This window comes from Myodes glareolus, chromosome 5, assembly GCF_982192425.1.
Source record: "Myodes glareolus chromosome 5, mMyoGla1.1, whole genome shotgun sequence".
NCBI lineage: Eukaryota > Metazoa > Chordata > Mammalia > Rodentia > Cricetidae > Myodes > Myodes glareolus.
The window spans coordinates 92,911,335-92,932,942 of record NC_142030.1 but is presented as its reverse complement, the minus strand read 5'-3'; the positions used below and the strand labels follow the sequence as shown (position 1 = coordinate 92,932,942).

The 21,608-nt window shown below is 46.7% G+C and overlaps 1 protein-coding gene across 1 annotated transcript; it reads left to right on the top strand.

The window, feature by feature from the left end:
* The first annotated feature begins 1,457 nt into the window (after positions 1 to 1,457).
* On the top strand, positions 1,458 to 18,330 carry Eif2d (eukaryotic translation initiation factor 2D). The gene is made up of 15 exons (XM_048430670.3): positions 1,458 to 1,717; positions 2,485 to 2,675; positions 3,968 to 4,051; positions 4,630 to 4,720; positions 5,672 to 5,779; positions 6,790 to 7,010; positions 7,612 to 7,729; positions 9,425 to 9,470; positions 10,075 to 10,178; positions 10,300 to 10,449; positions 10,761 to 10,850; positions 11,913 to 12,008; positions 12,957 to 13,077; positions 15,640 to 15,814; positions 18,156 to 18,330. The coding sequence occupies exons 1-15, from the start codon at positions 1,662 to 1,664 to the stop codon at positions 18,221 to 18,223; spliced, it is 1,719 nt and encodes a 572-aa protein (XP_048286627.3). The 5' UTR covers positions 1,458 to 1,661; the 3' UTR covers positions 18,224 to 18,330.
* The last annotated feature ends 3,278 nt before the right edge of the window (positions 18,331 to 21,608 follow it).

The following is a 21,608-nucleotide window of genomic DNA, read 5'->3' as shown; positions in this document are numbered from 1 at the left end:
TTTATTTATTATGTATATAGTATTCTGCCTACATTCATGCTTGCAGGCCAGAAGAGGGCACCAGACCTCATTATAGATGGTTGTAAACCACCATGTGGTTGCTGGGACTTGAACTCAGGACCTATAGATGAGCAGGCAGTGCTCTTAACCACTGAGCCATCTCTCCAGCCCTCTAGTATTCTTCTTAAACTTTCCGCAGTTCTCTGAACCACAAGCACTTAGTGTTAGGTCTTAAGTGTGGATACATAGCAGTTCATGGAACAGAAGTCTGTGGGGATTGCCCTCCTCTAGACTCCTCTGCAATTGGTTTGGGGTGGGGTGCTTCCAATAAAGCCTGGAGGGTCAGATGTATAGAAGCTGGGGTTAGCAACTAGACCTCTGTAGATGGCAGGTGGAGATTACCAGGCACGTCACTGGACAGTCAATGTGAAATTCTTCTTTGCACAACTATGCCAATTAGTTAGGCAACTGGGGTGGTGACAGTGGTGGTGGTGGTAGTGGTGGTCACTGAAACGGTGCTCTGCTCTGAACCATATCGGTAAAATTTAGTTTAATAGAAGTTAAGGGAACGAAAAAAAGAAATAAAAAGGAAAGAGACATGATGCTCCTAGGTATGGTGGGGAGAAAATTTATTATAGATGTGTGGGAGAGCATAGCCAGAGGCAGGGACACTTGTGAGAGCCCAGAGAGGCTCTCACCAGACTGTGCTGGGCCATGCGAGGAGAGGAGGAGGATGGGGAAGAGAGAGAGGAACCAACTGCAGTTAACAGGTAAATGAGGCACGCGGGGTGGGGGGTGTTTAGGGGGGGCAAAATGGTTGATTACTTAAGGAATGGCAGTCCAGCCCCAAGGATGGAATTTAGGGTAGGGGACAGGGTATGCAAACACAGGAGGACCCTGTTACAGGTAGGGGTTGAGGGAGGCAGAGACAACTTGGTGGTCAATGTCTGCTTTGATATGTTAAGTAGGCACCTCAGCCGTTTGCCCAAGGCTGGTGTTTAAATCCTTTACCTCAGAGTGCAGTTTCTCAGGGAAGCTATTTGACTGTGTGACTAGTCGCCTGGGCAAACTTAGACCCTGAGTGGGGTGTGTATTTCTTGTCGTTGCATTTATCAACACGTGTAAATTAAACATCAAGAAGGAGAAAATCCTGACTGAAGCCTTTACAATACCATATAATGATATGGATAAAAGACGCTTTTAAGCATTTTAAAAAGCATTCAATAAAACGTGCACGTTTAATAAAACATGAATTTAAATAACTTGGCGGACTTTAGGCACGTGTAATAGATTGCAAGCTGGCAGTTTCTTCTCAGCGCCGTACCTAAACAGACTGGGCAGAAGGCTAGAATCAGGACGCTTTTAGCACAGCTGAGGGTCCCTACAACAGCCCAGCAGGCATCCAGCCCGAAAGCGGAAGTTCCGGAGTCCGCCCCGGCCCTCCCGGCTTGCGTCAGTTCCGGGATCGGTCCAGGCCAGTCAGTACGCAGCTAGGGCTACAAAGCTATGCCACCAGGTTCCTAGCCGGCTGCATTTTGGCGCCGGGCCCTCAGCATGGCTGCCTCCAGGGTTGAGGGCTGGGGAGCTGCCACACCCTCGTTTTGCTGACCCGTCTCTGGAGTCTGTGTTCTTCTTGTCTTTCCTGGGCCACACTAGCAGACATGTTCGCTAAGGCCTTTCGGGTCAAGTCCAACACGGCCATCAAGGGGTCGGACAGGTGAGGGAGAAAATGCTTTTGCTTCACCTAAAGAGGTCCCTACACATCTAGGGGTGCACATGGAGAGGAGACCCCCCCCCAGGAAGCCAAGCAGGGACGTTAGAAACATTTTGGGGATGAGGTGTGGGGGTATCTTTTCTCTTCCAGATGGTCTTTTAGACAAGAAATAAAGTTTAGTCTATGTGCCCTGGGCTCAGACTAGGTTTTGTGGAAGATGTAAAATGAGGGAATATAGGCGCCCTGACCTCCACGGAGTTTAGAGCCAGCCTATGGGGAAACCCCGATGGGGTACCGATAACTAAAAGTATTGCGGGGAGGGGCGGGGGTGCTTCAGTGATTACTCCTGGCCGGAGAGACCTGGAGTGAGGGGGCAGAGCAGAAGTAAGCCGTGGTTAAGAGATTCCTCCTCGGGAATTTTGGAACCAGCTTTCTTTAGGTGTCCTTCTTGGTGCCATAGTGGCCTTTTAATCGTAAGTTGACAGACTTGTCAACTAGTCTGAGAAAGGAGTGGGGAAGGCATGTGAGGTCAGAATGGCTGGGTTTCTGGGTGAGACTCACTTTGAATGTTCACCGAAGACCAGTGTGGAATGAGAAGCCTAGAAAGTTGTGGAAATAGACGAGATAATGAACAGGAAAGAGAATAGAATCCTTAAGCCAGGCAGTCAGCAGCCTTCTTTATAGATGATTTTTATAGTCATTCTGTATTTCAGTATTTATTAATGTCCGTCAGGAAGATGGTATTAATGGTGCCGGTGTACTTTCTGCAGGAGAAAACTTCGGGCCGATGTGACAGCTGCTTTCCCCACCCTTGGAACAGATCGGGTCTCTGAGTTGATCCCTGGAAAGGAAGAGCTAAATGTCATGAAGTTGTATGCCCACAAAGGAGATACAGTGACTGTGTACATGAGTGGTGGTAACCCCATCCTGTTTGAACTGGAGAAAAATTTGTATCCAACAGGTATGGCAACAAGATAGAAATGCCCAGACTACAGTGCTGTGTAACGTTTGCTACTCTCTGTTGATTTGATTTGATATATATATATTTTGTTTTCCACATTGCCCTGCCTTTTCAGATAAAATCAACACAGAATTTCTCCTAAAGATCTTTTCAGATCTAGTGTTCCTAGAACGGAGCTTTTCAAGACCAGAAATTGACCTCAAAGAGATTTTAAAAAAATATTTTAAAAAATAAGTAAAACTTTAGAAAGAATGACAGTTGTAAAGTTCTCTGGTAGAGGAGCATGGAGTATTTGGGAGAGAGCTGAGGTGACGATAAAGATGGAATCTCAGGGCGTGTAAACTGCCTGGCAAAGGCTTTGAAAAAAATCTAGACTGGGGAATAAGCTGGATTAATGAAGCTACCCAGCTATGTTAGTTACACACTTCACGTGGGCTGCTCCACAGTGGGTTTTCTACGCTCTGTTTGGTAGTCTAAGATTCTCTGCCTCATGTGGGCTGCTCCACAGTGGTTTTTCTGGGCTCTGTGTGGTAGTCTAAGATTCTCTGCTTCACTTCACGTGGGCTGCTCCACAGTGGGTTTTCTACGCTCTGTTTGGTAGTCTGAGATTCTCTGTTGTTTTTTTTTTTTTTATAGTCTTTTCCACAGATCTCTTCTTTTCCTTAGCGGCTGACACCGGTCACTCGGGGCTTGTCCTCCAAGGTTGTCTGGCTGCAGCAGAGCAAGGCACTCTCCATAGGCCACTCCTATCTTTCCTTCCAGTTTGCTGCTGTACCTGAAGACAAATAGACAAAAATAGAGACTTTTTTTTTCCCCTTCAGGAGTTTTATGCTAATCACTGTGAAAAAGGAACTCAAAATATAAACATGAGAAAGTTTTACAGAATGGCTTTGGAGTCAGTTGCTTCTGAAATCATGCTTGGGAAGCCTCTTTGGTTTCTGCCCCAAGTTTTAGTTCCCTATGACCATTTTCTGCTGGCAGTCCCAAAGCAGCAACGGGGCCTCCATGACTCAGTGGTAACTAGTCTCCAGGTGTCAGTGGGTCAACAGGTACCTCCATGTCTCAGTGGTAACTAGTCTCCAGGTGTCAGTGGGTCTCTACTTTCGTCCTGAGGGCAGTCTCCCTGGCAAACCCCTTTAACCTCTCTCACCTTGAACTGGGGTGTTTTTGTTTCTCTTTCTGAATTCTGATTAAAGTGTTAGATGTTTCTGGATCTGTGAGCGTGGTGCTGGGTGTGTCTGGATCTGCAGTGGCAGTATTTGTAAGTGTTTCCTGGGTCTCTTTTGGTACAGTGTACACACTGTGGTCCTATCCTGATCTTCTACCAACGTTTACAACATGGCCTCTGGTACTCGAAAAACTGGTCGGGGGAGCAGGTAAGAGAATTTTTCTATGTTCCAGCAATGGCTTGAAATGTCTTCAGTAATTATCAGCCACCTTAATAAGGCTACTCATTTCTTGTGTTCATATGTTGAAAACTCTCCCAACCCCTTTGTGTATATGTGTGTGTGTGTATGTGTGTATCTGTCTCTCTCTCTATCCTCCTCCTCTATCCTCTTTCCCTCTCTCTTTCTGTATATGCCAATCTCTATCTCTCTCTCTCTATTCTCCCTCTCTCTTCCCCCTCCCTTTCTCTCTCCCTGTGTGTGTGTCTGTGCTTGTGTGCGTGTGTTTGTGTTTGTCTCTGTGTATGTGTGTGTTATTTATTCCACTTAGCTGATTCCATGAGTTCTCTGGACAGTTCTGGTTGTGTTTTAAGCCTTTTATAAGTAAAATGAAAGCAGTTTGTAAACTGCCGGATGCTGTACTTTCAATCAATAGGGAACTTTAGCAAATAAGCACCTGGTGCTTCTATTGTGAGTCCTTTGTCAAGTGGTTGGGTGTATGATAAAGTAAAGCATGAAAAAAAGTTGGACATTAAGTAAGCTGTTTGTTATGTTTTTATCTGCTACAGATTTGATGCTGCCAGGGGTAGTGGTGCCCCCTACTGGTCTGCCTCCCGTACAGCAAGGTGACCTCTGTGCCATTGCCTTGGTGGGGAACAGGTACTACGCCAGACAGCTGTGCCTTGTGTGTGTGTGGGGGGGGGGCATGTGGTGCAGAGGAACAGAGGTATAAAGGAAGTGGAGGAAAATGACAGTTTTCAAAAACACATGGACCAAGGTCTGAAAGAAAAAATAGGTTCTTCCGTAAGAAGCAGATAGTGGGCCCTTTGGTAGATATCAGTGAGCCTGTGGAGAGTGTGAATCTGAGCATAAGATATTTGCTGTGCTGAAGTTTGAAAAGTTATTTTATAGCTAATTTTAGAATTATAGAAGAATGTAAGAGATGGTATAGAGTTCTGATACACACCATGATTCCCAACATTCTCAGTGGCCACATCTCATGTAACCCATTGTAGTTACCACTGCTGAGTGTTGTTCCACACTGTTGGGACAGTGCTGTGAACACACTCGAGCCTTTCTTTATCTGTATCCCTGCAGATTGTGTGTGTGTGTGTGTGTGTGTGTGTGTGTACACCTCTTTCCCTCCAAGGATCCAGGCTAGGCTATCCCACTGCACTTAGCTGTCCCTTCTTCCAGCCTCTTCTGCATGTGGCGTTCTCTCGTGCATGTGGCGTTCTCTCGTGCATGTGGCATTCTCTCCTGCATGTGGCGTTCTCTCCTGCATGTGGCATTCTCTTGCCTTTTGTCTTTCGTCATCTCCACATCCCCTCAACTGCGAAGTTATCTGTATCTTTAATAACTCGATGGAAGCATAGTTTACTTAAGAGTCTGCCTATCTTCAGTCCACAGTCAGATGGCTTTTAGCATGTTTGCAGAGCTGTTGAGCCATTACCATGTTGCTGTGTTTGATTCCAGGGCTCATGCCTTCCAGGCAAGAACTTTGCTGTTTTTCCAGCTCCTACTGCTTCTCTTACAAAGGAACCAGGAGTCAGTGTATGAACAGATCAGTGAGGAGACTCTGCCTAACCCTCATCTCTGGATTCCTTCTAGAGCTCCTGTAGCAATCGGAGTGGCTGCCATGTCTACAGCTCAGATGCTGGCGTCAGGCCTGAAGGGGAAGGGCTTCTCTGTGCTCCACACTTATCAGGACCACTTGTGGTGGGTGCATTGTTTATTCTGTTATGGGGGTGGGTGTGTGGGGAGAACACGATGAGCCTGAGATTCAGAAGTGCAAGTATTGGTGTGTGCACATCCTCGTGCAGCCTGTGGACCCCAGACTTCCATCCACTTGCCAAATGTGGGAAAATACATTTTCTTCTCCAGACAAGAAATTAGGGACAGCTTTGGTTATTTTCTGGGCCAGGAATTGTCCCAGACAATGCTCTAGACTTAGGAATTGTTTACCCTGCCCTTTATTGTGGTTTAGTCTGACTTTGTCCATTATGTGCATTTTAGACATCATTTGGTCCTGAGACAAGCGCTTCTGATTCCAGACCAGTTGTCTGACAGCAGGATGATAACTAACTTTATGCTGCTCGAGTATCACGTTTCAGATCCCTCACCATGGACACACTCTCTAGCTGTAACAATTCATTCTAGATCCACATGCCTGCTCCTTGTCTGGTTCATGTCACTTTCCCCAAACAGGAAACAGTGTTTTTCTCAAAAGCAGCAGAACTAGGTTTTCTGTGGGGATGTGCTAGGGTAGGGAAGCTTGAGATGGGGGTCTCATTACGTAGTTCAGGCTTACCTAGAACTTGAGATGCCCTAGTCTGAGCTTCCTGAGTGATAGGCTTGTAGGCATATGCCGCTAAGGCTGGTTCTGTAGTCAAGTGTCTGCTGGTGTAGATCATTCTTTGGATTTTCTTTTATCTTTTGTGCTTTTTCTTTGGTCTCTGTCTCAGACTGTCTGTTAATAATATAAGCAATCATTTCCTTGAGATAAGTAGGGAATGAGTATCAGTCCCCATTTAACAGATGACAAAGCTGAGGCTGGACTTTTCTGGGCCCAGGATAATTGACTAGAGATGAGTGTGCATCACTTAGATGTCCCGGCTACTCCTGCCTACTGGCTCTACTGGCTTTGAACGCCTAACTGACTCTTCCCTGACCAGGGTGGGTGAGTATCGTGGCTACTGCTTGGTGTTTCTGACATCAGATTTTTCCAGGAAATCTGGAGACAAGTCTGCTCCACCTGCCATTGCCCCATTGGCAGTGAATCCCACAGATAGTAATGAAGAGAAGGTGGACCTTGGTCTGCAAGGAAGCCTGAGCAGCCTGACCCTGGAGGGAGAGGAGGAGAACAGGAAGGTTCATCACTCAGAAGCCTCTGAAGACACCAGCTCTGGGGCCGTGAGCCAGGATTCTTCGGATAGCAAGCCCCTTCAAGGTGTGAAAGCCCACACCTGTCCTTCAGATTGGAGTGCCCTGGTGCTCTGGGAGAGGAGCACAGAACCCTTACTTGGGGTCATGAAATAGTTCTGTATTCCTTCTTCCATAAACCATGCCCCTGGGTGCCTGTCTGTCTGTCACATAGTTTCTGGCTATGAACCCCTAGGGCTTCTGGTTCTGACTTCTCTGAATGAATGTTATTGGCTTGGTGGCTCTGTGGGTTTGGTCCTTCCTGTGGGGCTAACCCTTTCGGGATCAGTGCTCAAGAGTTTGTAAGGGGCCAGTGAGGTGGCTCAACAGGAGACCAAGCACTTACTGTGAACCTGGTCACCTGAGTTCAATCCCTGGAACAACCCATGGCGAAAGAATTGACTCCTGAAGCCTATCCTCAGACTTCCACACTTGCTGTAGTATGTGAGTGTGCGTGCACACACACGTGTTCACACACACATCCACTTTTTAAAAAGTCTGCAGCCCTGGAGCATTGGTGCCTAGGAATGGAGTCCACCTGAGCTGAGGTGATGAGGGTGGGATGGAGAGTTTGCAGCGCCCAGGCAGCGAGGGAGCCTCAGGGAGGGTGTGGTTTTTTTTCCTTGCAGAGCAAATGGATGAGCTGTTACAGCAGTGCTTCCTGCATGCCTTGAAGAGTCGAGTCAAAAAAGCCGACCTCCCTTTGCTCACCAGCACTCTCCTGGGCAGTCACATGTTCTCCTGCTGGTACAGAAGGCGCTGCTATGGGTGGGGGCTGCAGACAAGGCCTCGCTGTTCTTGTCGGTAAAGCCACACAGGGGTGGGGCTGCTTGAGTGACATGCTGTGCGAAGGGCCGAGCAGAAAGTTGATCTGGAAGGTAAATTAGGTTCTTGGCTTCAAAACCTTCAGTTTTACCCAGGGAAAGAATAGTAAGGTTAAAGTTAAAAGTCCCAGTATTCTTTGACTGCTATTTCTGCCAAGGTGTTTCTGGGCCGTCTTTCATGAGTCAGGTACTGTGGCATACACAGCAGGAGTCCCTGAACAGCCTTTGTCAAGAAGTTTTCTGTACCGTTCCACCCTTCCCACTTAGGAAAAGTTGTGCCTGGAAGAGAATAGAGATGAAGCCCACCTCTTTGAGAATGTAGCCAATAGGAAAGGGAGTATTGACTTTGATGCTGGAGCCACCAAGGTTCAGCTGCCACCTCCTTAGCATATTTAACCAAAGCAAATTGCAGGCAGTCACAGGGTTTTTCTGAGCCCGAATTTCTGATACTTCTAGGATTATTGTAAAGGTGCACAGCCTGGCATATACCAGACACCTGTTAATACTGTGAGAGCAGGGTCTTTTCTGCATCCCCCATAACCTGGTACTGTGGCCCACACCTGTAATTCCAATCCTTAAGAGGCTGAGGTAAGAGGATAGCAGTGAATCCAAGGCTGGCATGGGCTGTGGAGTGAGTTCCAGATCAGCCTGGGTTACAGTGAGATTCTGCCGGGGTGAGGGGAGGGGGAGAGAACAAAGCCATCCCTATACACATATGCATACACACAGCCTTCTCTGTCTCACAGTGGGTGGTGTGTTGTTCCTGAGACTCTTGTGGTGTTTTGAAAGTAGTAATTAATCCAATCAATCTCTTCTGTCTACACATGGCCTTAAGGCACCCAGGGCAACTGTGGCATTGGGATCCTTGGTAATTTGTCTTGCCCATGCTGAGTTGCAGGTGACTGGGAAACTGTCGCAGGATTTTTTCTTGGGCAGGCATTAGATTAGAGTGGGCTCTAGGACAGTCCTCCTGAGAGTCACACTGCTATGGAATGTTGGGTTTCAAGAGAAGATGTAAGTTCCTGAGGAGAGGGAAGAGTCATAGTTTTCATTAGGAACCTCTGTCCTCCCCTACTCTGAAGCTGCACAGGCATCAGTAGACTGTAAAGAGCCAGATAGTAAGTAATTTAGGTTTTTCAGGTCATGTGGCCTCTGTTTCAGGTCCACTGCCATTGTACACTAATGTGACCAAAGACAACAGATAGTGCTGGGTGTGGCTGGCTTAGTTAGGCTATAGACCTGACTTCCTCACTGTGAGCTTGCAGCTGAGGCCATAGGAGACTCTCTGGTTTGAGAGAACTCTAAAGCTGTGTCTGATTACAATAGTCACTAATCACATGTGGCCCATTAAGTTTAAAATTCAGGTCCCTGGTCCCCCAGTCTCAGTTGGTACATTTCAAGTGTTTCATAGGCGCATGGGTGACTAGTGGTTGCCGTATTAGACGCCACAGAAGTGCTATTGGGTAGTCCTGACTCCGTGTCTGTCTCTGACACCACAACTGGGCAGAGAACTCCAGAATGCTAGCCGCTTTTTGACAGCTGAGGAAAAGGTCACTTTTGTGTCAGGCAGGTATCAAAGTTTACTGTTTGGTTTAATTTGCCGTTTTATCTGTCTTAGCCCCGAAGGACAGCAACTGGATATAAAGAAGTCAAGCTACAAAAAGGTCAGAGCCTGTACCTTCCTTGCATGTCTGTACAGTCATGTAGGAATGCATGTGAGAGAAGATGGATGGGAACCCCTGTAGACAGTGCTCAGTCTAGAACTAAGAGGGAGTAATGAACCTGTCCTTGGGCCAAGGCACCAACTCCTCTCTCTCCTTCAGCCCCTTTCTATTTGAATAGAGTCTAACAGACTTAATCAGTTTAGCAGTTTCTTTTTTAAAATTAATTTTATTTTTAACTACGTATATATGTATGAGTGCTGGTGCCAGAGGAGGCCAGATGTCTCTAGGGCTGGAGTTACATGCAGTTGTGAACCATTGAACGTGGGTACCGGGAATCATACTTGGGCCCTCCACAAGAGCAGTATGATCTCTTAACCACTGAGCTGTCTCTCTAGCCCCCAGTGTGAGCTCTTGACTCCTGAGCCATCTCTCTAGCCCTCTAGTGGCTTCTTGCTCCCCAACTTGTAGGAGTGTGTGTTGTCTTTTGGTTCTTAGTCTAATGGCAGCAAAAACTGGGTCCTGGTGTTCAGTCGCTCCCTCGAACCAGGCCCTGGTGTTCCATGTGTGGAGTCAGTGAGGTCCCTATACTGACTTCTCTCCCCAGCTCTCTAAGTTCCTGCAGCACATGCAGCAGGAACAGATTGTCCAGGTCAAGGAGCTGAGCAAAGGGGTGGAGAGCATTGTGACTGTGGACTGGAGGCACCCGAGGTAAGTGTGGGGCCTGTCACTGTATGCAGCTCAGTTGGTTTGGGGACACTGGACCACAGATTGGGGGCTACCAAGGCACTGGCATAACATGTGCTTTTTCTTTTCTCCTGCTGGGTTTTAGGATCACATCTTTTGTCATCCCCGAGCCTTCCCCGACTTCCCAGACTGTGCAGGAGGGTAGCAGGGAACAGCCCTATCACCCTCCAGATATAAAATCCCTCTACTGTGTCCCAGCCAACATGACCCAGCTCTTCCAGGAGTCTGGCCACAAGTGAGTTTTGGAGAGCAGCCCTTTTCTGCCTACATGGTGTCTGCCTGCACTTTCCTCTCATCCTGAGCAGTGTTTTCCTGTGCCTGGCAAACCTGCTCTGCCTGCCTTCCTTCTAAAGGTAGTGTCTCACCTTTGGGTCAGGAAAGTGAGAGAGTAGGCCGCTTTACCTGCAGTTGCACATCACGCAGCCCCGCTTGCTCCCTCAGGAAAAGAGGAGAAAGGCAAGAGCCAAGGAAAGGCCTTGTTTGAATGTTTGCAGGTGGTCCTCAGATACAGTGTGGATTGAACTCTGGTTGCTTCTCTTCTCCTAGGAAGGGGAGCACCCTTGAGGGCAGTGAGGTCCGAAGGATCATCGTTGACTATGCCAAGAGGAACAACCTGGTGGATGCAGATAACAAAAAGTAAGTGGGCACCAAGAATGGAGTCTGTCTGTCAGGTCTTCCTTCCAGCAGACAGACGTTAAAGGATGCAGGAAACGGGCTGGCAGGGTGGTTCAGTGAGTGAAGGACCGCGTGCTGCCAAGCCTGGCTGCCTAGCTCCACCGTTAGGACCCACAGGGTCGAGAACCAACTCCTGCAAACTGTTCCACATGCATGCTTAGCACCGTGCACTTGCAGACACACAGACAAATGACTGTAGCAACTTTAAAAACAAAGGACGGGAAGGATTCTAGAATGGAGAATAGACAATCACAGCAGCTTGGAAATAGGCAAGCCCAGTGTTTGCCAACCATGGACTGTGGACACAGGCTGCCGTCTAGAGGCTCAGGTCTATACATGCTCTCCGCATTGACCATTGACTGAATACGTACATCCCACACATCTGCCACTGATGTTCAAGGGCATATGGCTGTTGTCAAGAAAAATGGAACCTTGAAACAATATTTAACCACAGTCATTGTACCCTTTCGGTGTGATTTTTCTTAAAAACGGGCACAGGTGGCATGCTAACAGAAGAGTCGCACTAGTGTTTTCCTTTCTAGACATCCTCAGGATTAAAGAGAGAGACCTACATACTATCTAGTGCCCACTTTTAAACAAGTTTTGTTATTTATTTTAAATTACTATCTGTGGTGTCAGGACCTATGGAAAGCTAGCTGTGCAGTCTACCAACACACCTGCAGCCTAAGTTACCACTTACCTACATGGGCCTCTGGGGTGTTATGTAACAGCTTAGTCCATGCACACACTGTGACTGTAGCATTTAGCATTTACATCCTTCCTTCCTTGCTAACGTGCTGACAGAAATTAAGCCTTAAAAGATATGGTCACACAGCAGAACTGAGTCAAGAATCCTGGTTGCTCCTTCCCACATTTCTTCCCCCATTTGCTTCTCTTTGGCCTCCCAATGACCTCTGGTCCCACAGCTGAGTGATCCTGGGTGACAGAGTACGCAGGTGATCATTGCTGTCACTTTGGAATGGTTAAGCCTTGCATTGCCTTAATGCCTCTTTATCCCTGTAGTCTGGTGAAATTGGATCCTATCCTCTGTGACTGCCTCTTAGAGAAGAATGAACAGCATGTGGTCATGAAGCTTCCGTGGGACGGTCTCCTGACCAGGTAATGGGCTGGTGGGACGGTCTCCTGACCAGGTGTCAGGGGCTGGTGGGACTGTCTACTGACCACGTGTCAGGGGCTGGTGGGACTGTCTCCTGACCAGGTGTCAGGAGCTGGTGGGATGGTCTCCTGACCAGGTGTCAGGGGCTGGTGGGATGGTCTGACCAGGTGTCAGGGACTGGTGGGACTGTTTCCTGACCAGGTAAAAGGACTGGCAATCTCTCTTAACTTTCCTGCACCACCACCCTTACCTCACAAGCCTGAGCACTGAGTTCGAGTCCTCAGAACCCAGGTGACACCAGGCACACCTCTGGTCCTTCTATGATGAGATGGAGACAGACACAGGAATCCCTGGAAGCTTGTGGGTCAGATAACCTCATGTATGCAACTGTGAAAAACAAAGGGACCATGTTCCAAAGAGGGCGGAAGGTGAGGACTGCCTCGTGAGATTGTTCTTTGGCCTCCACACAAGCAACCATGCCATCCAGGTGCCTGCACTCATTCACACGAGCACACATAAACATGTACATGCAGTCACTTCCTACACACAAAAGACCAAGTCAAGAATGCATTGATGGAACACGAGAGAAATGTGAACACTTGGAGGCAGGAAGCTGGAAAGGTGTGTTTTTGAGACAGGTAGTAACATTCACAAAGCAAACAGCAGATTCCCAGGAGGCCAAGCAAGTGGAGAATTTCTAGGCACTCAGGCCACTATTGTTCGCTTCCCTGAATCAGAGGATGTTAACCTTGGAGAGCTTTGAGACACTGAGTTCATTGGTCTGTGGTTCTGCTCCCCCCACCCCCAGGTGCCTTCAATGCTTCTAACCTGCAGCTAGACTGCAAATAAGTGTGCCTCAAAAACTTGCACTCAGTGCTTATGGTAGCAGGGTACAGAGAGATGCCGGCTGCTGCCTTGACCTATTTATAACTGGAACTGTTACATTTTAGGTGTTTGCAAAATATGCAGCCTGCCTACCAAGTCACATTTCCTGGACAGGAGCCCATCCTGAAGAAAGGGAAACTCTGTCCGATTGACATCACCCTTGCACAGAAGTCTTATAATAAAAAGGTAATTTAAAAATTACTGGGGTAGTGGCTGTGACTCAGAGGCAGAGCATTTGCTTCACCTGTGCTAAGACCCTGGGTTCCCTCCCTACCACCACCCAAAGGAGACCCAGTGTTTGAGAGTGGTGGCTTAGTTTCCCTGCTAAGTTCTAGTTTCCTGATATGATTGGAGGCTTTTGGATTGGCTGGCTCACGCTGTGTGCTTGCGCTGACCCTGGATGAGGGGTATCATTAAACACTACCCTCTACCCTCTGGTATTTTGTAGTAAGAAACTTGCTAGATAGAACCTGTTTCAAAAGTGAATAGTATTTTAGTTTGAGTTTTTCCTTGGCGCTACTTCCTAGGCCTTTGTCCTTACGCAGTTCACCTCTTGGACCTTGCTCAATTAAAATAGCTTGTAAAAATTTGCTGAAGAAACTGTTTAGCTTCGCAACACAAAGTTGTAGAGAACAAATTATAACTGCTTTCAAAATGCTGTCTTCTGCAAAAGGAGTGTCCTTGTTCCAGTTAGAAACCCTGAGAACACAGGCTTGGGCTCAACACAGAACTATCAGCGTATGTGGTTCTGGTTCAGGATCTGGGCTTTGGAATTCCAATGTGACCTTTTCTCTTCTCTTGACCTTGAGACCTACTGCCTCAGTTTCCTTCTGTGAAAAATGGAGGTAGTACCTGCCCTGTACTTCAATGACCAAATGAGGGCTGTATGTAGGCTAAGCACCTAGCAGGAAGCAGTCCCTAAATGAAAACCAGTCATGGTAACCTTAATTAGCAGCAATTACATGCCAGGCAGTATACCAAACACTTTTGTGTATATGAAGCATGATCTTTTATTAATAATAGACTGTCCAGAGATGAAGCTAGTGTTACATGAATTGATGAGTTTTTTTTCTAGAAGTCTGCAAAAAAAGATTTTTGTGACCACTTGTGGGGAGATAGAACCAGAGTCTCAGGGAGGAAGCTGGCTTTCTAATGTGACCTCAAAAGCCTCGCTGAGTCTAAGCTTGTGTCTGCAGTCCTTGCAAGGACAAGGCTGTTTTAAAGAGGGTTACCCTTTGTCATCTCTAGTCGTGAACTAGAGAAGCTGTTGAGGGCCACAGGAGGAGGGCTATAATTTCACATATTTAATTTTGTGTGTTGTGTTTGCCACATGCATGTCTGTACCACTGGTGGCCTGGTGCCTATGGAGGTGAGAAGAGGGCATCAGATCCCCTAAGACCTGTGTTACAGACACTTGGGAGCTGCCATGTAGGTGCTGGAAACTGAACCTGAGTTCTCTGGAAGAACAGTCAATGTTCTTGACCCTGAGCTATCTCTTGAGCCCAGGATTGTGGCTCGAGATTTTTAAAAAGGATTTATTTATTTCTATTTTGTGTGTATGGGTTTTCCATCTTCTTGTATGTCTTAATACTACTTGTATGCAGTTCTCATGGAGGCCAGAAGAGGCCTTTAGATTCCCAAGGGAATTGGAGTTAGAGGGTTTTGAGCTGCCCTGTGGGCATAGGGATTGAACTTGAAGAGCAACAAGTGCTATTAATCACTGAGCCGTCTCTCTAGCCCTGAAAGTGATTTAAAAAGAAAAAAAAAATGAACACTTTGCTTTTTGTCCTGAAGTCACATTTTCCCCATGTGTTGCTCTCATGTAAAAGCACTATGTGTTTGACTGACTATGTGATTTTAAGGAACTGCTGTTAGGTACAAAATACTTTATTATCAACAACATCATCATCATTCGGGTCGGGAAGGGGAAGCATGCATGCTACAGCGTGTGTATGGAGGCCAGAGGTCAACTTTGTGGCACTGGCTCTCTCCTACCTTTTGTGGACCCCAGGTGCAGCACCTCTACCGCTGGACCATCTCACCAGCCGCTTCTGCTCTTGTATTTGGAGCAGTCCTTACCTTGCACGCCGCTAATCCCAGCATTCAGGAAACAGAAGCAGGTGGATCTCTGTGTCAATGAGAGACACAGTTGAGACCCTGTCTTAAAAAAAGAGAAAGAAAACATAGTCCCTAACCTTTGGAGACACATACTGCTATATTTGTATGTGAACGGTCTGAAGAGTAGGATGATTTGCCCTAGAGTACTCTTAGGAGCCATAAACCCAGACAGCCTGTGAGGTGACTGCTGTCGAAACTGAGGGAGGATATGTAGGATCCCATCACACTCTTGTGCTTTTTGGTGTTTTGTTTTGAGACTGGGCCTCATTGTGTAGCCTTAGCTGACCCAGAGTTTGCTGGATGTAGACTAGGCTGGCCTCAAACTTTAACTCTCAGAGATTCATCTGCTTCTGCTTCCTAAGTGCTGGGATTAAAGTATCACCATACTTAGCACCCATACTATAGTACTTTTATTTATGGCTTAAATTCTCCATAGTTAAAGAACCCTTAAATTGTATGTTATAGGTAGGACAGAGTATCTGTTAACACATATTGGATGAGATGGACAGAAAGGTACCAGGGTTACAAGGATAGAGAGCCATCACAGAACATGGGCAAGGTGGCTTGTGGAAAGGCCTTTTAGAGGAGAGAGCATACCGAGAATGCCCACCATCAGCTTTCTGTCCCCAGGTGACTGTGGTCCGGAACTTGGAGACCTATGGCCTTGATCCATGCTCAGTGGCTGCAATTCTCCAGCAGCGATGTCAGGCCAGCACCATCGTCTCTCCTGCCCCTGGGGCCAAAGACAGTCTACAGGTGCAGATTCAGGGAAACCAGATCCACCACCTTGGCCAACTATTGCTTGGTGAGTATCCCTTCTGAGAAGACACTAGCCATTCTACCAGTGTCTATACAGTCTTCTCAGTGGTGCAGAATGAGACATTCCAGAGAAACTGTACTTGGGTAAAGTATGAACTCTTCCAGAGCTAGCATTGGCTAGACAGTCTGATGAGATGCTAGGTAGTATAGCCAGAGCCCTACCCCCTGTCAGTCATGTAACCAAGATAAGGAACAACCAGAATGCCCTACGGTGCTGAGTCATTAGCTAAGGTGTCTTTTTAGCTAGATTATGTGCCTTTTCAACTTACTTTATTTTCTCTCTCGTTTTAATGATTAAAAGAATTATATGTGTATGGGTGTTTTGCCTGCATGTATGTGACTACACAGTGTGTGTGCCTGGTGCCCTCAGAAGAGGGCATCAGATCCTCTGAACCTGGAGCTGTAGATGAGAACAGTAGTTGTGAGCTGCTGTGTGGACTGAGGGAACTGAGAACCAGCTCTTCTGGAAGAGCAGCAGATGCTCTAACTGCCGAGACATCTCTCCAGCCCCTTGATTTACCATATTTTCAACTCACAGTGGGTGTAGAAGGGGATATAAACCTGTTGAGGAGCAACAGTGTGTATTCACATGTATGTACACACTTCAGTTTATAGCAGCGAGCAGGTGATGCAGCCAGAGTCTGAATCAGACCTTTGCCCTTAGAATCACTGCTCTTCCCATGGGACACGCGCTTAGCTTTCCTCCTGACTTCCCTTTCTAGAAATCATGTGGCAACTGCCCCAGCTGTGCTGCCACTCAGCTGGGGCTGTCAGGACCCTCCTTGGTTATAACTGCCGCAGGACTGGTGCCTGTTTGCAGATGAGGAAACCGAGGTCCAGAGAGACCCAGTACCTGCCTGGCACTCACCTGACGCAGAGTGCTGTAGCTGGGCCCTGAAGCTTTTTATGTTTAGAGCCAGAGAGAGTACTTTTGATTTTCTTTGTGTCTCTAACCTTTGCTTTGTCCTTCATTTAAGCCCTCCTCTACATTCTGCCAGGCTGACCTTTCTAAACTAAATACAAGTCCATTACTCCCATAGAAGACCTTTTGTCTTATCCATGCCCTCAGGAATAAGCTACTGAGTTTGAGAAACAAGCCCTTCCCAGCCTGCCCTATTTTTCCTGCAGCCTTCTCCCCCCTCAACCCCCACACATTCTAATTCCTTCCCAGCTAGTTTCCTGCTGTTCACACATCTACCTGCTTGTGCCTGGTTGTCCCTTTGTCTTGTGTGACCTCCCATATCCCTGGTCTGTCTGTCCTCACAGGTCCACTGGCACAGCTCAGGGGTAATGCCCATTTCTCTTTGAACATGGCAAAAATTATTAGCATTAGTGCTTCTCAGCTGTGTTGATGTTTCTGGTTAGTGTCTGGAGTTTGGCTAATTTTTTTTGTAATGTCTGAACCCTTTGCAAAATAGAACCTGAGACAGACCTTGCCTGTCCCATCCCTGTCTCACACTCAAGAGACTAACACGTAGCACATGCTCAGTAAGTATAGTTATTGCATGGCCTATGACAGTCCACAGCAATTAACTTCCACAATTGAGCTCCTTATGTTGAGAGCCGCGTGTGGTAGAATGAGACTAAGGGAACAGAAGAAAATAGATGGATACACACCTTCTCTCTTAGTATACCAAGATCAGCGGCTCTTATTGTGGGTGGCGGCCACTTGGAGGAAAACAGCCCTTTCACAGGGTCACCTAAGACCATGAGAAAGCACAGATTTACATTACGATTTATAACAGTAGCAAAGTTAGTTATGAAGTAACAATGGAAATAATTTTATGGTTGGGGGTCGCTACAACATAAAGAACTGTATTTTTTTTTTGTTTTATTTTGGTTTTTCAAGACAAGGTTTCTCTGTGTATCCCTGGCTGTCCTGGAATTTGCTCTGTAGACCAGGCTGGCGTCGAACTCAAAGAGAGCTGCCTGCCTCTGCCTCCTCCATGCCTGGGTTAAAGGTGTGCACTGCCACCACCTGGCCGAGGGATGGTATTAAAGGGTCACAGCATTAGGAAGTTTGAGAACCACTGATCTAGATGGTAACTAGCAGGGTGTAAATGACCAAAATACACTGTCCAACTACTGTGTGCAGTAAATGGTTCATCCTAGGTGTCATCAGACACTGGTGAACTTGATTAGAATGTAGAAGGCAGGTCATGTGTTGGAAATTATTGTACGGATCCTTGACAGCAGGGATGAGAACACAGGGATTTAGTGGACAGGTGGGGTCAGGAGGTTACAGGGCCCAAGGGATGTGGAAAGCAGGGAGGGGCAGTAGGGACTTGGGACCGGGCTTGGCTGAAGATTTTCTTTTTGGCTTGTAGAAGAGTATCGGCTCCCTGGAAAGTACATCCAAGGCACAGAAAAGGCCCCCAAACCTGGCAAGAAGTGACAGAATCATTTTATGCAGTGGATCCTATGGGAACCCAGGTTCTGAGCTGGTAATTGATATGAGCATTTTTAACTTTTGCAAATAAAAACTGTAATTCTTTACTGAAAGCTTTTATTCTAATCTAAATCTGAATGCCCTTATCCTTTCTTCACTGAGTCAAAATGTCCATGTGGTTTCTGTGATTTAGCTCATGCCCTGTGTAAGAGAGAGAGCAGCCTGTCTGAAGGGCAACAGACAGGCTTCCTGTTCTAAAGCCCCTCTACCAGATAGACCCCAGCTCCTACTTAGTGCTTCTGGGACCTAATTAACCCCCTAGGCCTTCTAGTCCCTTCATGTCTCTGTAGGGTTTGTCCCTAGAAAACAGTGGCTGTTCTCTGTCCTCAGTCACAGCAGCAAAAAGAATTAACTTGCAGCAGCAGCAGCAGCAGCAGCAGCAGCATTTAGGTGAACAGTAAGAACAGTGAAAACAGAACATGGGTTTCTTTGTGACCATGCTTCTTCTCCAGGTGGATATAGTGTGCTACCACTAATGGCTAAGTTTGTGATGTAACTCCAAGATGGTGCTTTGTTGTAGTGACATCTTCTGAAGCTTGGGTTCATGGAAGGGCTCTTCAGTCAGTCTTCAGAGGGCTCGGATAGAGGAGCTGTCTGATTACAGAGGAGCCACTGGGTGCGAGAAATGGTCACACCATCACTCTTGTTCACCTTGCTTTGAGCAGGTCATTTCTGTATCTAGGGCTCTCCACGTAAATAAGGGTAAGAGCTGTGCAGTTGTAAACTTCTTAGAGTTCTTGGATTTTACCATTAAGAAAGAATTATTATTATTTTTCTTTCTCATCCTTTTAAAAACTGAGATAAAAGAGGCTTGCTTACCTACTGTCCACCAAATCACCCATTTTAGACCTGGAAAGAAAGGGGTGGGTGTAAAACTGTGTGTGACAGCACCCACCTCTTGTTGTGAGACGCTAATCCTTTCTCTACCAGCATCCCCATATGGAACCTGGAAGTGCCTTCTAGAAGCCACTCTAGCAGGATCCTATTACAACAGGGTGTCTCATCCTGAGGAGTGGCATGTGCAGAGCTGCCCGATGCCCCTTGCGTGCACACGGATGACACGCAGCACTGTGCTGCATTCTGGAGGGCCTTGGAAGGTGGTGCTGTAGAAATCACGACTTCCCTGCTGAAGGCACAAAGCCTGTAAGGGGATCAGCACTTCAGCACTCTGCTATGGCAGTGTGTTGTCTGGGCCTGTGCTAGGGTGTCTTTTCCAGAATAGTGATACGTTTGCACTGAATCATCTTCCTCTCTCTCCTGTGGTTGTCATGGAAATGTGGGACAGGGTGGAGCAGAGTCAGACCGCGGAATGGATTCTCTCTATGTGCTAAGCCAAATAATGTATATCAAGGTCAGATGTTGAGTTTTGAACTTATGAATGCCAAACAACAGTGAAATGGGTTCAGCGTGAGGCAGAAACCGCTCCATTCCCCTGCCCCTTGTGGTGGGTGGACAGACGGTACAGGTGTACTCAGCGACTGGCTGAGTTTTCTGTGGGGGTACACTTAACATCCCATCTTTTCCTTCCTCTCACCCCTCATATCTCCCCTCCCTCCCTCAAATGCATGGCCTCTTTTTCTTTGTGTGTGTTTCTGTGTGTGTGTGCACACATAATATAAATATTATAACACAACAAATACAGAAACTCAACCCTTTCCACTTGTTTAGTGTTACTTGAATGTATGATTTTAGGGTTGACCCCCAGGTATTGCGTAGCCCGTTACGGGGCTCAGCTCTAGGGAAGCCTCTTTCTCCCACTCTTAGCATTCCTTAGTTGATACTGTTCTTTGTCTAGCAGCGAGACCCGCCCCCCCCCCCTTTCCCATAAGCATGGTGACTGGTGTTGTCCTTGTTCAGGTCTTGTTTAGGCTGCCGCGTTGTCGAGGTACCGTGACCAGAGCCTCTGTCATTTCTAGGAGACACAACCTCACAGCAGACATCCTGGTCCTCTGGCTCTTACATAGTCATCCCTCTTTGTAACCTTTCCTGGGCTTTTTTTGTTTCTTGTCTTTTGAGACAAGGTCTCACTATCTATGTAGCCCTTGTTGGCCTGGAACTTGCTTTGTAGACCAGGGTGACTTTGAACTCACAGAGAGCCACCTGCTGTGCCTCCTGAGTGCTGGCATTAAAAGAATGTGCCACAATGCTGAGCTAGGTGCAAGAGTTTTGTAGGTTTAGCAGTTGGTGATGGGTGTCCCATGATCAGCTGTTCTCTGCATTTTGATCTGTAGAGGTCTCTGTTACAAAGAGGTATTTCTCTGATGTGTGAGAGCGACACTTACCTGTGGGTATAAGAATAAGTATTTAAGAACAGTTGGGAATTCTGTTGGTTAAGTAAAGTAGCAATAGGAGGTTCTTTCTACAATTACTCCAGGTTATATATTCCCTTCTGAAGGTTTGGAGCTAGGAACGCAGGTGAGAACATGTAATGTCTGTCTTTCAGGATGGGGGTTACTACTTATTATGGTCTTTTCTAGTTCCATCCATTTACCTGCAAATTTCCTGGTTTCCTTTTCTTTACAGCTAGTTACAACTGTATTCCATAGTGTATTAGAGTATTTGTACCTCGTTTTCCCATCCATCCATCAGCTGAAGGGCATTTAGGCTGTTTCCATTTCCTAGCTAGTGTGAGCAGAGCAGCAATAAACATGGCTGAGCAGGTATCTGTGGAGTAGGAGGGTAAGTTTTTTTGGTGCATGCCAAGGAGTGGTATAGCTGGACAATATGGTATTTTTGTTTGTTTGTTTTTTGAAGGTTCTCCACACTGACTTCAAGTGGCCGTACCAGTTTGCAGTTCCATCAGCAGTGAATTAAGATTCCCCTTTTCTCACCTTCTGTTCAGTATTTGTTGTCAGTTTGACTGGCAAAAAAAAAAAAAAAATACAAATGCTGATTTGTATTTTCCTAAGTGCTAGGGATAATGAACAAATCTTGAAATATTTCTTAGACTTTTTTTTTTTTTGAGAAATCTTTTTAGTTCCTTAGTCCAGTTTTTGAATGAGTTTTTTGACTTTTTGAGTTCTTTATGTAGTCTGAATTTTAATCCTCTGTCAGGTATATAGTTGGGCTTCCTCTTCACTTTATTAGCTTTAGTTTCTGGGCAGATGGAGCTCATATTTTGTAGGACACCGCTATACTTCTTCTAGCAGTTTCAGAGTCCCAGGTTTCACACTCAGGTCGGTCTTTGATTCATCTGGAGCTAGTTTTTGTGGAAGAGAATGGATGGAGTCAGGTGGTAGGAAGGAGGTCTAGGCAGGTGGGCCACGTCTGTCCTGGCCAAAGCCTGGAGGTTGGAGTCTGTGGCAGGGATGACGAGACTAGGCTGGTGCAC